Source organism: Rhopilema esculentum, chromosome 8, assembly GCF_057945365.1.
Source record: "Rhopilema esculentum isolate cy_ngs chromosome 8, ASM5794536v1, whole genome shotgun sequence".
NCBI classification, from domain to species: Eukaryota; Metazoa; Cnidaria; class Scyphozoa; order Rhizostomeae; family Rhizostomatidae; genus Rhopilema; species Rhopilema esculentum.
This window is the reverse complement of record NC_142822.1, coordinates 11,541,884-11,555,247: the sequence shown is the minus strand read 5'-3', so window position 1 is coordinate 11,555,247 and position 13,364 is coordinate 11,541,884. Positions and strand designations below refer to the sequence as shown.

The 13,364-nt window shown below is 37.7% G+C and overlaps 2 protein-coding genes across 2 annotated transcripts in view; both read right to left on the bottom strand.

The window, feature by feature from the left end:
- The window catches only part of LOC135695199 (uncharacterized), a 48,540-nt gene that overhangs the window by 1,749 nt on the left and 33,427 nt on the right, over positions 1-13,364 (bottom strand). The window contains exons 9-14 of the mRNA XM_065214197.2: positions 13,007-13,114; positions 10,613-10,762; positions 9,960-10,079; positions 9,231-9,412; positions 8,624-8,711; positions 7,803-7,839 (exon numbers count right to left, since the gene is read on the bottom strand). Of these exons, the coding sequence (XP_065070269.2) occupies positions 7,803-7,839; positions 8,624-8,711; positions 9,231-9,412; positions 9,960-10,079; positions 10,613-10,762; positions 13,007-13,114 (685 nt within the window). The remainder of the gene's footprint in view (positions 1-7,802; positions 7,840-8,623; positions 8,712-9,230; positions 9,413-9,959; positions 10,080-10,612; positions 10,763-13,006; positions 13,115-13,364) is intronic.
- LOC135695191 (uncharacterized) lies at positions 1,082-5,677 on the bottom strand. Its single transcript, XM_089109574.1, has 2 exons — positions 2,718-5,677; positions 1,082-1,805 (listed from the first exon to the last, which is right to left on the bottom strand). Exon 1 carries the CDS (start codon positions 4,920-4,922, stop codon positions 4,140-4,142), a length of 783 nt encoding a protein of 260 aa, XP_088965700.1. The 5' UTR covers positions 4,923-5,677; the 3' UTR covers positions 1,082-1,805; positions 2,718-4,139.

Genomic DNA, 13,364 nt, shown 5'->3' with positions numbered 1-13,364 from the left:
AAGTAGACTATCGGTCCCGCATGCGTCATCGAAGATTTGCATGAAAGTTTGTCAAGTTGCATGAAAGTTATACAGTCTACTTTGCATTGAACAACCCACATGCAGTAAGGTTTTGAAGCCCTTCCTAAATAAGACTATTAAAGGTAATGTGTCCATATAAAAGGACTGCGTATACCCAACTTGTCAAGCCACCCATCAAAATAGCAGTTTTTGATTGGTTAGTATTCTTGAGATGCAAAACTGCTCACATGAAAAGCTAACCTCGCAGCAGTATAGATAAACAAAACGACCGTAATGGCTGGGGCGATGACATGAAAAATCACGTTTCTAAAAACCCCTGCAGAGTCGCTTGCTTTAGCTGGACACATTACCTTTAATAATAATATCAACTTCATTTTTAAAGGATGATTCAATCAGCTATAGGTAATAAAGCTCCTATAAAGAAAAGACCTGTCTAAAATTAAAGGGCCACTCCAGCCCAAAATTTTTATTTCAGAACACGATGTAATCAGACCTCCTGAAAACGAATCTGTTATTATTTTTTTCATATCTCTAACCGTTTTGTAGTTATTAGCGTTTGTAAAATGGTCATTGAGTTGAATTGTTTTTCAACCGTGTTATCGGAGATCTCCGGATTGACGTCACAGGAATTTTCGGCCTCGGTAAGTTCACGGCAAGTATCATCGGCTGTCCAAAGGGTCAACGAGAACCTAGCGAAATGGCAGACAGGGCCTAGCAGCGGCATGTTTGTTAGTAGGCCAGACTTTTATCTGGAATCGATATAAAGAGAGAAGTATCGCTCATCAGTCTTGATATTCTGATCGAATATGGAAGTTTTTTATCGCACGAATCTTTCTGACAGAGAAGTCAAATTGTCAAAGTAGGCCAGCGAGACAGAGACATGAGGATGTTGACAGACTTTCGTGGAATGTTGCTTTTGAAGCAATTTATATTGGCAGGCCAGTTCCCTGATTTTAAAAAGAAGATTCGCGCTTTTTCATCAGCTCTTCCTTTAGTGCAACAGCTGAAAAAATCATCGCGCAATTAATTCGAGAGGAAAGACCAAAACAAAACCAGTATACCGGGAATGAAAGCTGTATGAATTGATACCACATATTCATTAGGATAAAGAGCTTCATATCAACATGACTATGACTTATTAGAAATAAACCAGGACAATCGAGGGCATGGACAAGAAAGTATACAAACTTTCAAGACAAGACTAAAAACCTACCATTAGTCATGAGTCAAACAACTTTTTCTATTACAGGGGCCTTTTCAGCTTCTTTAAGCTGTCAGAATTTCAACCTGCTATATTTATGAATAATGAATACATGTTTGATGTATTTAAATACTTGGCTACATTGAATAATATATTCAAATATCTATACAATCAGGCCAGTGAACTATCTAGAAATTTGTAATTTCTATTGCACATGAGAAATGTTCTTATAAAAGTATCATGAAACAATAATCTATTGCAAAATTTCTAGAAAATACCTATAGGTTGTTACTAGTTTTAAATAATAACTGTTGATTCACAAACATTATATAGATATGACCAAATTATATATAAAATTTTGATAATTTTAAAAATAGTCTCCTTTGTAAAAATGTTAATACAAAAACAGAATAATGTGTTGAGGTCTTTGTGGTAACTCTTGCATGGAAGAGAGGGGCAAGTTATCACTCCCACAAAGCCAGTAGCCAGATAACAGAATGCATGTAATCTCCAACCTTCATCTAGCATTTTTTTGCAAGATCCTTTCTGCTGAACCATAAAAGAGTTTGTTACCTTTTTATGCCTAGAATAATAAGGTTGACAGGGATAAATACTAACATACCAGTGAAATTTACTTTTGAGTCATATTAAAACATAAAATGATCAAAGAAACTTGGACACTCAGGGGCATTCAGAGTATAGATATTTAAAAGGATCAAAGAGAAATTTAGGGGTTAAAGGGCAACCACTGTTACTATACCAAATAGCATCTAAGGATATTAACTTGAAGTAACACAAAGATGAATTTAAATGATATAGGCCATGCTTATATGAATCAATGCTAGAATAGCAAAGGTAATTTTAACAAATATAAACAATTCTGCCTTTAAAACATTAGAACGAGGATATGACACATCTTTTTTCCAAAACCAAGGGTGTAAATTCCATGTTTTTTCTTTGGGGTAGTAGATCTTTTGCCCTGGATATTGATCTGGCAAAATTTTGAAATTGTGAATCAATTCTATGATGAAATAGGCAGAATTCCAAAATTGAAGGCAGAACATGGTAGAACATGAAGAAAAAGGGTTCAGGGAAACATCAGACAAACCCTGGGAAATTTTACACATCTATACCTCGGGCAAAGGTGTAGTGCACAGATCATTGGCAGGGATGTAGTGCTAGGAGGCTCAGGCCCCCTTATTGGTACAAAAAAGTAGCAAACTTCTACTTTTGGTACTATTTTATGTGACATTTTGCTTGAGAGCCCCTGTTGTACTTTTCATATTACCACATTTCTGACTATTTGGGGGACAGTTCACAAGACTGTTAGAAAACTTGTATTTAGAGTACGAAGTTTTTCTCAAAGCCTGGCAAATTGCTTTGCTTAGGGGGTGCGTGTCACACCATCCCCAAACCCCCTCCAAACCTCTACACCCTGCAGTTTGGCCTAACATTCAACATAGTAAAATGATAATAAGGATGAATTGTGACTTACGGGAAAGTTTCCATCTTGTGAATGGGGTTCTTCTTCTAATGCGGTGAGACATCAATTATTATTCAGCTCCCTGGAAATTCCTGAGATGACACGACGATAAGAAATGCCTTCGGTCAGAAATCCATTCACATCTGAAAATTCGTGAAGCATTCCATATTAAAAAGCTTGCTGCGTTGCCAAGATGAGGATATGCGTTCAGGTTGAAGCTTCCATCTTTGATTTGTCGAATTACTAGTCCATGTTGGCTGGAAGCCTCCGCTGAACATCAATCGCAATGAAGGAAAATAAATAAAACGACAACCGAGATTCCGACATGAATCGCCTCTCCGAGCCTCTACCGAATCGTGCGAATTTCAGTGCGAACGTATAACAATAGCGCCGAATGTTGAAACAATGGTCCCTTCATACGTCACAAGGTACTTTTTCCGAAAAAAATTTTGTCGTATTTTTACGGTGATTCTCAACTTTGAGCGTCTATATCTGGAAAACGAGTTAAGCTTTTCGAAAAAAAATTTCACGATAGCTTCTTTTTCTCGACTAACTATCAATTTATGCAAAAATCTCAGAAAAAATTTTTGGGCTGGAGTGGCCCTTTAATGAATTTCATTTTATCTCAATATTTAATTTCTTCATAAGCATACTACTTTAAGAGAAACTAAGGACACAGAATTAATTGCAAATTTGTTAATATCTTATAAAAAGTCCTATCTTTAAAAATTCCGTCGATTATAAAAGTATGATAGTATGATTACGATACTACGATTACAAAACTAAAGCTTAATCAAAAAGACAAAATTATCTCTTGTTCATAAGTGGCCACACGTTTTGGCAACAAGGGGGGTGGGAATGAAATTGGGATCATGGGAATCATAAGGAATCGTGGGTTCATAAAACATAAATAGAACATAATTTGACAATCTTTTTAGGGTACGGGTTGTGAATATGTATTTACACAAAACCAAGATTCAAGGCCTGAGGGCCAGAAGAAAGCAGGCGTGACACTAGAAAGGGACTGGGGGAGGGGGGATTACTTTCAAAGTATCAGCTGATCAAAGGTAAGGGAAATTGCTATATCACAACATGAAAGTAAAGTACTTTTAACAAATCGACTGCCTCACGTTAATATAAAGTATTTTCCTGTAAAAGAGTATGTTTTTGTGGATAGTGAAGAGTATGTTTTTGTGGATAGTGAAGAGATGTCTGTCGACCATAGTTGCCAAGCATCAACCATTGTTTTGCAGAATTACGAGCTTATGAATTATGAGAATTATGAGCGATTTGCAGATTATGAATTATGAATTTGCAGACACTATTGGGGGTCTTTAGACTGCGCGTTTGCGTTTACACAAAAGAAAGCATATGTTCAAAGAACCACTGAGGTATTAACTGCGGTCTAGCGGTTTCACGCGGTTGCCTTCATGTTTACGGTTTCCTAAATGCAGCAAAGAACAACGAGGCATGATGTTTTAAAGCGCCATCATCAAGCGTGTCCAGTTGTGGCTTTTCTGCACTACCCAGCCAAGCCTCTTTGAAATTAATGTCTCCGTGAAATGTTGCGTCAAGCCACTTCAAATAATCGCTGATCGTCTCAAAACGTGAAATTTTTGGGTAATCCACGATTGCTGTTGTTTCGAATCCTATCTTTTCGGCCAAGGTCTTGAGCTTATTTGGATCAAGAGGGCGAAAGATGACTTCAAATTTTGATTGTTGAACTTCTGGTAACAATTCTTTAATAGCTTTCATATTTGGCGGGACAGCAGCTGCAAAAACATGTCCGGTAATGCACCCGTCTTTGAGAGAATGGTACATCCCTTTCAATGCAGATTCTAGTTCAGAATCTGACATCCATTGCAGGACAAGATTGCTGTAAATAACGTCGAAATTGTCACGTAAACCAACGAGAAATTCTGACGCTTTAGCGTGGACAAAATTCAAATTTTTTACTTCTGCATGATTCCGCTTGGCGACTATAATCCGCTCCAAGTCAGGGTCGCACGCGGTCACTAGGCCGTTAGTCGCCTTTGTTTTCGCAACAATCGACGCAGCATCGCCCGTACCGCAGCCTAAGTCGAGTACGTGATGATGCGGACTGACCTCAACTTTCTCTAACAAATATTCCCAGCAATAAAGCTGATGGTTCTTGTTAACGTCAAAGTAGTCGCAAGCATGCTTGTCTGGAGCTAATTTTCTTTGCTCAACTGCCATAGCGCACGAGTGTGGCAGGGTTGCCACTGTATGAAAGCCAGATATACCTACAGCGCATGCGTTTTCTCCCTACTTTCTCCCTACGCATTTTTCCTCAATTATCCCTACAAATAATCCCTACAATTTCGAAATTATACCCACGAAAACAACCCACACAATGACAAAAAAATTCAATTCGCTTTGTAACCTGTCTATTTTAATGAAGCTGTTATAACTTTAGAACGATATAATATAATAATATGATGCAAGTAGCAGTTAAAAAAATATAAACCAAATTAAAACAATAAAAAGGGAAATTTGCTTCAGGTAAATAGTCAGTCAAACTGTTCAATGTTCTCAACGTCTTCCCGGTCATTATTATTGTATCTTTCCATATATGATCCTCTGGCACTGGAATAGAGAGACGATAGCCTAGCACTAACTTCAAAACATCCAGGGAACTCTTCACCAACTCGGATTACGGCCTCAATCGTGCGGACTGCCAATCTGTTCCTCAATCTTTTTGTTACAATATATTTTGGAGAATGTGTTGGATCAACTTTGAACGCGAGATGCATACCAGGGACGGGGAATTTCATTGAGTTCAATGTTTTTTGTGCAAATAAAAATTTACCCAAAGAAAATTCTTTAATCTTGATTATACCTACAATTTGAGCGATTTATACCTACATTTTGCATTTTATCCCGTAGGTTTATCCCTACAACCTACAAAAGGCAAAAAATCCCTACTGTAGGTAGAAATCCCTACGAGTGGCAACCCTGAGTGTGAGGCAGGATGAAAAGAAATGTTTTATGATGCTGCATGTTAGAAAAGCAGCATGAAAATGCTTCAAACCAATCAAATCTACACGTCAAGTGAACAGGCATACTGGAAAAACCAGACCCTATGACCCTAGGACCCCTATGACCCTAGGACCCCTATGACCCTATGACCCCTAGGACCATTAGCCACGAAGAACTAAAAAGGACCCTTAACTGCTACATGATTTGCGGCTCCCCCAGAGCCTAGCCTGTGTTCGAGACCCCCTCTACTTTCAAGTTAGGGGTCTGGAGCACAGGCTACCAGAGCCATGCTTTTTAATGCTATCATGTTGACAGCTTTGGAAGCATTCCGACTTTGGCTCAAACATTTAACATTGTCATTTAACAATCGTCTGTCTCCTGTCCTTTTATGATTTCCAGGAGGTGAATTTCGCACCGAATTCGTTACGAGTTTGTTTCAAAAGTCCCTTTTGATTTCCACCAGACTGCGAAATTACAGGGCCTCCGACGAAGGGGGGTCCGGGGGGCCTTGGCCCCCCACTTTTTTGCAAAACAATAGAGTTTTATTCGAAATCTTTTGTTATGGGTGTTAAATTTTCCCTTGGCCCCCCACTTTTCAACCTTTGTCGGACCCCATGAATTATATTGTGATTTTCCCCAAAACTAAACATTTTTAGGCGCCTATTGCGGAATATTTCGCAGCGGTGAAACTAGAACTCTTTTCGAAGTCAAAAATCAAAATTGCGCCCCCCCCCCCTCGATATCTCCACCAGCGATTTGGCTGCGAAATTCGCCTCGTGGCAATAAACCCGTGCAGTGTGTGCTGTATGGGCAAGGAAGTTAAAGAAGTGCGGAACTTCGGGAAACTTTTTAATGGAGACTTTTGATTTGGGATTGTGTAAACGTCTTTTAATATTTTGACTATTTTTTTGCCTTGAATTCTAATGCTCTGCAGCTGCACCCTGCTGTGCCAACATTGTCCATTTATTTTATTCCCCTTCCCTCTAAAGGCCCCCTAAACCCTGGTCTGACAAGGCTAGATGAAATGTTTTTGCTTCTCTTGTCTGGTCAGTTACTTAAAGTGATTTTCGATGCTTGCGTCGATGGTGTTTTTTGTCATTAGTCCGTTAGGATTGGTGTGTGCGTCGTGAGAGTTAATGGTCCTAGGGGTCCTAGGGTCATAGGGTCTGGTTTTTCCAGTATGCCCTTTAATGAAATTCGGCCTCACCAAAACCAACTAAAGAAACCATCATAATTAATGCAAATTGTTATAACATCTTAGTGAAGCAGCAGCATAGACTTTTTCTTTGTTTTACCACTTTTTCCCCCTCCCTTATTCACACATTATAATTGCAAGTTATTCGTTTGTTCATTTTATGCTTTCTTTATGTTACCGATAGCCCTTCTTGGAGTATTTCTAAGTGTCCTAAATAACAAGTAAAAATTAATTTATGAAGTAATTGAATTACTGTTTTCGTATTAGCAATTATTGTCATTGGTTAAGATTTAGAATTTGTAATGTAATCTCTTCACGTATATGTATTCAAACTTAAACTTGTACTTGTTGTTATTTGAAATGAATGACTTTGGAGATGTCGCTTAGGCTGGGGAGGATGAACTTAAGCTAAAGGCGAGCTGAATCAAGTATTCAGTGGTTAAAATAAACCAATCAAAAAGACTCCGGTGCAAGTTTCAAAAAAGGGGAGGGGAGCAAGTTCAAATCAGCCTAAATAAAAAAGAAAAGAAAAGAAAAAGCACAAAATCGTTCTTTTTCCATAAAAATGGGGGCCTTGCCTCCGAGTTCTCATCGCACCTGATACCCAGTATGAAATGCACAGCACCGCACAAGCGAAATTTTTGGCTGTGAACCTAGTGAGCTGAGGATGACAGCAAGACGGGGGTCTGGGGCAGAGCCCAGCCAAAGTAACGGGTGTAGACCCAGAAATAATTGCAGTGCAACGCCCTTTAATATCGCTATAAATGTGACCACGCTCACACCCTTATTTTTATTCATGGCTAAAATAACCTATGATCATAAGCAATGATCTTAAATAAGATATGGCCTGGTATTACATTCTAAGCAACAATCGAGAATGAATTTAAAAATAAGGGACATACCTTCGATTCTGCAAAGTTCTTGAAACTGATCATAAACCTATAAAATTAAGTATAAATACACTAAAAACAAATTACGAAGAGTTGGCACAATCAATCTCCGTTGGTTGACTGCGAATATGAAAGCACGATCAAATTTAACGATCTGTTTCGATCGACAAAACAATGATCAAAATTGTGAGTTGCGTTTCCCTTCTAGTCATCCCAATCGTGTGATTGACGGCACTGGCACAGCATTGCACCCCTTCCAGGAAATCTTAAAAGAGGGGCATAACTTGAAGGTGAGTGAAATTGTATCTTGGTCATATAACTATATTTAAGTTTTTTGTTATAAAAGAGTCGGTCCTTAGGTTACGAAGTTTGAGAAAATCTGAAAAACGTATCAAAAACCAAGGGTTTATTCATTAGCGTTTTAAAAGTCTCGATTGCAAATTGCTGAATGTTTTTGCGATGTCTTTTGCTTGCATTTTCCAATGGCAGAAGGTTTCCGAACGTAGCATGGATTCAAAATTATAACAAGCTATTTAAAATAGTGTGTGAATGAAGAAAAGGTCACTGTAGTAGGCTGCTCGAGGGGCCCCAAGGAGTTCTTGCGTTGCTTCATATTTGCTACATATTTAAAAGAGGCTGTGTTATTGTTGTACGTTTTTTATGATTTTTCGTGTATAAGGTTAATTTCATAACGTAGGACTATGGTCCATCACAATAAGTAGGCAATAGCTGAAGTGATTCAAGATAAAGGTTCTCATAGGAGCATCTGTAAATGCCTCATGGGTCTCTTAAAGCGTTCTGTAAATCACAAGGAAAAACTCTTTCGTACGTACATCTTTGAAGAACGCTTCCTCCAGCCCGGAACGTCGAAACTCAGCGACAACCGATTTCATAAAGAAGCCTTGAAATAAGGACAGACTCCTAAGGAGAAAATTTGTAGGGAAAATTAATTGGTTGTTGGAAAAACAAAATTCTACTACACGAAAACTGTTTTTGTTTCTGTGTCTTTGGATGAGCAATATAAATCTAAAAAACAACTTAACAAAATTTGCAGGTGTATTCTTATTTTGAATTCTGGAAGTGTGCTACAGTGTATTAACGCTACCATTGCTCCGCTAAAAAGTGCATACGAGCTTAAAAAAATAGCCCCTTAATAAGACATACTTGTTCAGCGTATTAAAAGAAGATACAAAGAAAATAGAGAGCATTAATGACAGTCATTTGCACCAGTAGATCTCTCGTCCGATACAGCTTTTGCATCTAACATTACCATTGTATTGGATAACTATCTATTATGTTGATCAAAGCAACAAAAATGCAGGCGTACTGCAGAATTTTTCTCAAATGCACATACATACCTTCCGATTGGTATGAGAGATTGAGCAAATCTCAGCTAATCTATGCCTTTTATCAGTTAGAACGTCGATCAGTTCCACTCACCTCAGAGCAATTATCTTCGGAGACGAAAACATTTCCTGTAAAGCCTCATTTACGTGCCTCATTCCCACAATGCCTCTGTTGGCTTTCCTCGGGCTGCCCCCAGAGACATGCGATTCCGCAATTTCCACTGCTCTGCGGCATATGTCTAGGCATCTCCTGGCGTCACCAGAAATTGCAGCCACCTAGAATTAAGGAAAGCTTGTATTTTGAGATGGCAAGCCAAAATTTGTAACTTGCATTGCATTTCATGTCTTGATTTTTCAAACTTCACTGATCTTATTGTTATACATTGTATTTTTGCGAAGTGACAAAGGGGCAAAGCGTATGTAATGAACTCTGTATTCAAAAAGATGATAAGTTGCTGGCAGCGCATATATTCACAGGAAATACCGCTGATAGTAGGAGCAGCAACGTCGGATAAGAGTAATCTCTCAACTTTCTTGGGTTATTTTTCATTCTAGTGATAAGGTAACTTTTGAATATCATTGGGTAAATAACGAGGCAACTTCGGACCTTAAACTAGTGTGAAATCTCAGCATATCAAGAAAAAGCAGAAACCTATTTCAGTGAGCCCAGCGTATTTCAGTTCTATAAACAATTACTTATGCATTCCAATTGCATGACAATAATGTACCACGAACGTTCTTTAGCTAACATTTGCTAACATAGCAGTGCTGAAATATCCAATGAGCTGAAGGTTGGACGTTATTTTGGCATTAGAGACATTACCTTCCTTGCAATGAGTTCCATGGCATCTTCTTCAAATGCATCGATTCCTTTGATTCGAGAATAAACAATTTCTTGTAGTTGCCTGAACGTGTATGGTTGAAAAGTCATTCGAGTTAGGCCCTGAGCGATAGAAGCATCAAAATAATTCAGTTTCTTGGCCAATCGATTCTTGTAACAATCAATTGACAGAAAGAAAAACTGTGATTACGAGTCTGGTCTGCATTACGAGAAAGTTTAGAATAAGGTAACATTGTGTACAAAATTGCATTCTTTATAGGTAAAAGGCCTATTGTTCTATTGGTTTCTTGTCATAATTTCGTGCCAATACCAGATCAGGGGCCTTTTAGAAATTTGCTAGTCACCATTCTGTTGTTTATTTTGCTTCCATCATTTCACAAACGGTGAATTTCCAGTGAACCATGAAAACTTTTTTCACGTAGGGGATTTAGAAAGGATGGAACTTTATGTAAAGAAAGCGAAAACTCACGGTGCATGGTGGGAAGTGTATTACCAAAAGTGTAGAAACAAAAAAGTACACGATGAAAAGCACGCGAATGAAATGACAGCATCAAAAGTACAGGACCAAAGGTACACGATAAAAAGTACCTGATCAAAAGCATACAATCATAGTAAGCAAACAACGGTGAACGTACAAGCCTGCTAGAGATTCGGTTCATCATAACACGCTCTGGTAAGTCCATCGTGTTAGCGACCGCTAGCACAATCAATTTGGCGTGTTTCCGTGTGGGCCACTCGAACAAGTTGTACATGACATTCTGCTTCCTTGTCCACAGCAAATCCAGCTGCAAGAATCAGGACGAAAACAGACTGAGACGCGGACCAAGTTACAATCAAGCAATAATCACAATTATTGAATCACTCACGTTCATTCACAAGGTAGAGACCAGCTATCCCTCTTTCTTTCATTTGATACAGTCAACCATAGTACACTACTAAGTAAGTTAGAGCACTATGGAATTAGGGGAGTAGGTCACAGCTGGTTTAAATCGTACTTAGAAAATAGAACTCAAATTGTTACTGTGAATGGCGAGAACTCTACATAATTGAAAATTAATTGTGGTGTCCCTCAATGAAGCATATTAAGCCCCCTCCTCTTCTTGCTTTACATTAATGATATTTATTACTCCTCCGAAGTCTTTGATTTTCGTTTCTTTGCTGATGACACAAGTATTTTATTTGCTGATAAAAGCCTAGATACAATTGAACAAACAGTCAATTATGAAATGAAAAATGTTTCTGAATGGCTTGTAGCTAATAAGTTATCACTCAATGTAGCTAAATCAAATTTTCTCATAGTGAGACCTCATAAAAACAATAGAATTGTAAATCTAAAAATAAATGACGAAAATCTAAAACAAGAAACCTCCTCAAAATACCTTGGTGTATTAATTGATGACAAACTTAACTGGAAACACCACATAAACCAATTAAAACCAAAATATCTAAAAGTATTGGTATCCTTTATAAATTAAGACATCTTGTACCAAAAAGCACCCTTGTAACACTATACAACTCTTTTATTCAATCTCATGTTCTTTATGGACTTCTTAACTGGGGTTGTGCTAATAAGACTACTCTTGAACCATTGAAAATAACCCTACGTATAAAGCTGTCAGAGTAATAGACTTTGCTTCTTAGACAGCTCACACAGAACCAATCTTTAAACGTTCAAAGTTATTAAACCTAGAAAATCTATACAAACTCGAAACAGCGAAATTTATGTTTCAAATCAACCAGGAAAATCATAGTATCTTTCTTCAAAAGGAATTCATCAAAACTAGTAAATTACATTGCTATAATACGAGACAATCGTCCGATCTTGGTTTTTCTCTTCCCTCTATCTCTACAAACTTCAAAAAAAATTTCTGACATTTGATGGGGTTGAGCATTGGAAGTCCTTGCCAATTGAACTAAAGAATATCCGCAATAAAAATGCCTTTAAAAATTGATGAAACTATACCTTTTACAGAACTCCTCAGCCATAAGAATTCGTTCTACTTTTTTTAAACATATCCCCAACCAGTGAAATTTACCAGCCTATCGCCTTTATATATGTATATATTATTTTTCTCTATACTCTTACATCCCTAATTGTTTAATCTTACTGTTATACACTACTTCAAACTGAAATGGAAATTATAATCTTGAGTTTAAATGCGTCACTAGGACATATGACTCGATAGCTCCTCGCGAGTTTTTCTCATGTGTCCTTCAGCATAACATAACCACTTTATCTGATGTAATTAATTAATTAAATTTTTGAAAATGCTAACTTTTGTATTCTAATTTTTAATTCTTGGTATATTGTAATTAACATTTGTTTTTGCTGATAAAGATTTTGAGTTTGAGTTTGAGTTTCTTGAAACAAAACAATGTTGGGTGACTGAAAAATTACCTCTTTTCTGCAAAAACACGCACTTCATGAAAACACCGAGACTGGATTCGCCAAAACATCAGAACAACGAAAGAACGTGCCCAGCCCCAGACAAAAAGTTGGGAGAAAAAATTGTGTGATTTTCATAACTTTCTATCGTTTTAGCAAAAATGGAGGACTTATCAGCTAATCGATCGCGCTACAAAAATGTCAAGCAAAATATGGCATGAGAAAACAAAATTGCAGCATTCGGTAAAATCAAGAAATGAAAAATAGGAAAACATGACTGGAGTTGTTATGTGGTACAAATGAAGTTAAAAGACATTGCAATGAACAATGGAAATTAACACACGAGTCTGTTATTCTAAAACTAGTTCCCAACCCCCACTGTTAACAGTTTCGCACGAGGGCACGAACTATTGCTTTACAAACCGATGAGAGTATAAATTCAACTGTTTTTGTTGACGGCGAGTTCAACCCTGGTTCAAACAGCTTTGTGCATTCCTAAAAAAATAGACTACATTATTCTCAACCAACCTCCTGATAAGGCTGCAAGGAATTTTGTGACTGCCATACATTTTGCAACTAAGCCTCCGCCACCCATTAACGCATATACAAGTAAAAATTGTGCGAGTGCTTACTCGGTGCTTACCTCGTCAACTAGCAATACAACATGGTCCCTGTTTTCGCCTTTTCCGCTGAACAGCTTGTCCAATACACTAGCAGCGTGTTCTGGACTAGTTTTCTGTCCTTTGAGCGCCTAAGAGACGAATAGAAAACCAATTTAATCATACCATGCTTCAAATTTAAAACCGTTTCAGCCGATAAAGTCTAATACATTGAAAAGAATTTCACCCTTCAAACGTGGTATCATGATTATAAATAAAACAAGCCCAATCAAAGCCTGATTCCTATTCTGTAGCCTCATCTTGGAGATTATTCAAATGCTTAAATTTTATCCCCATGCCCATTTAAACTAATGCTTCGAAATAATGAAAAACCTAAGAAAT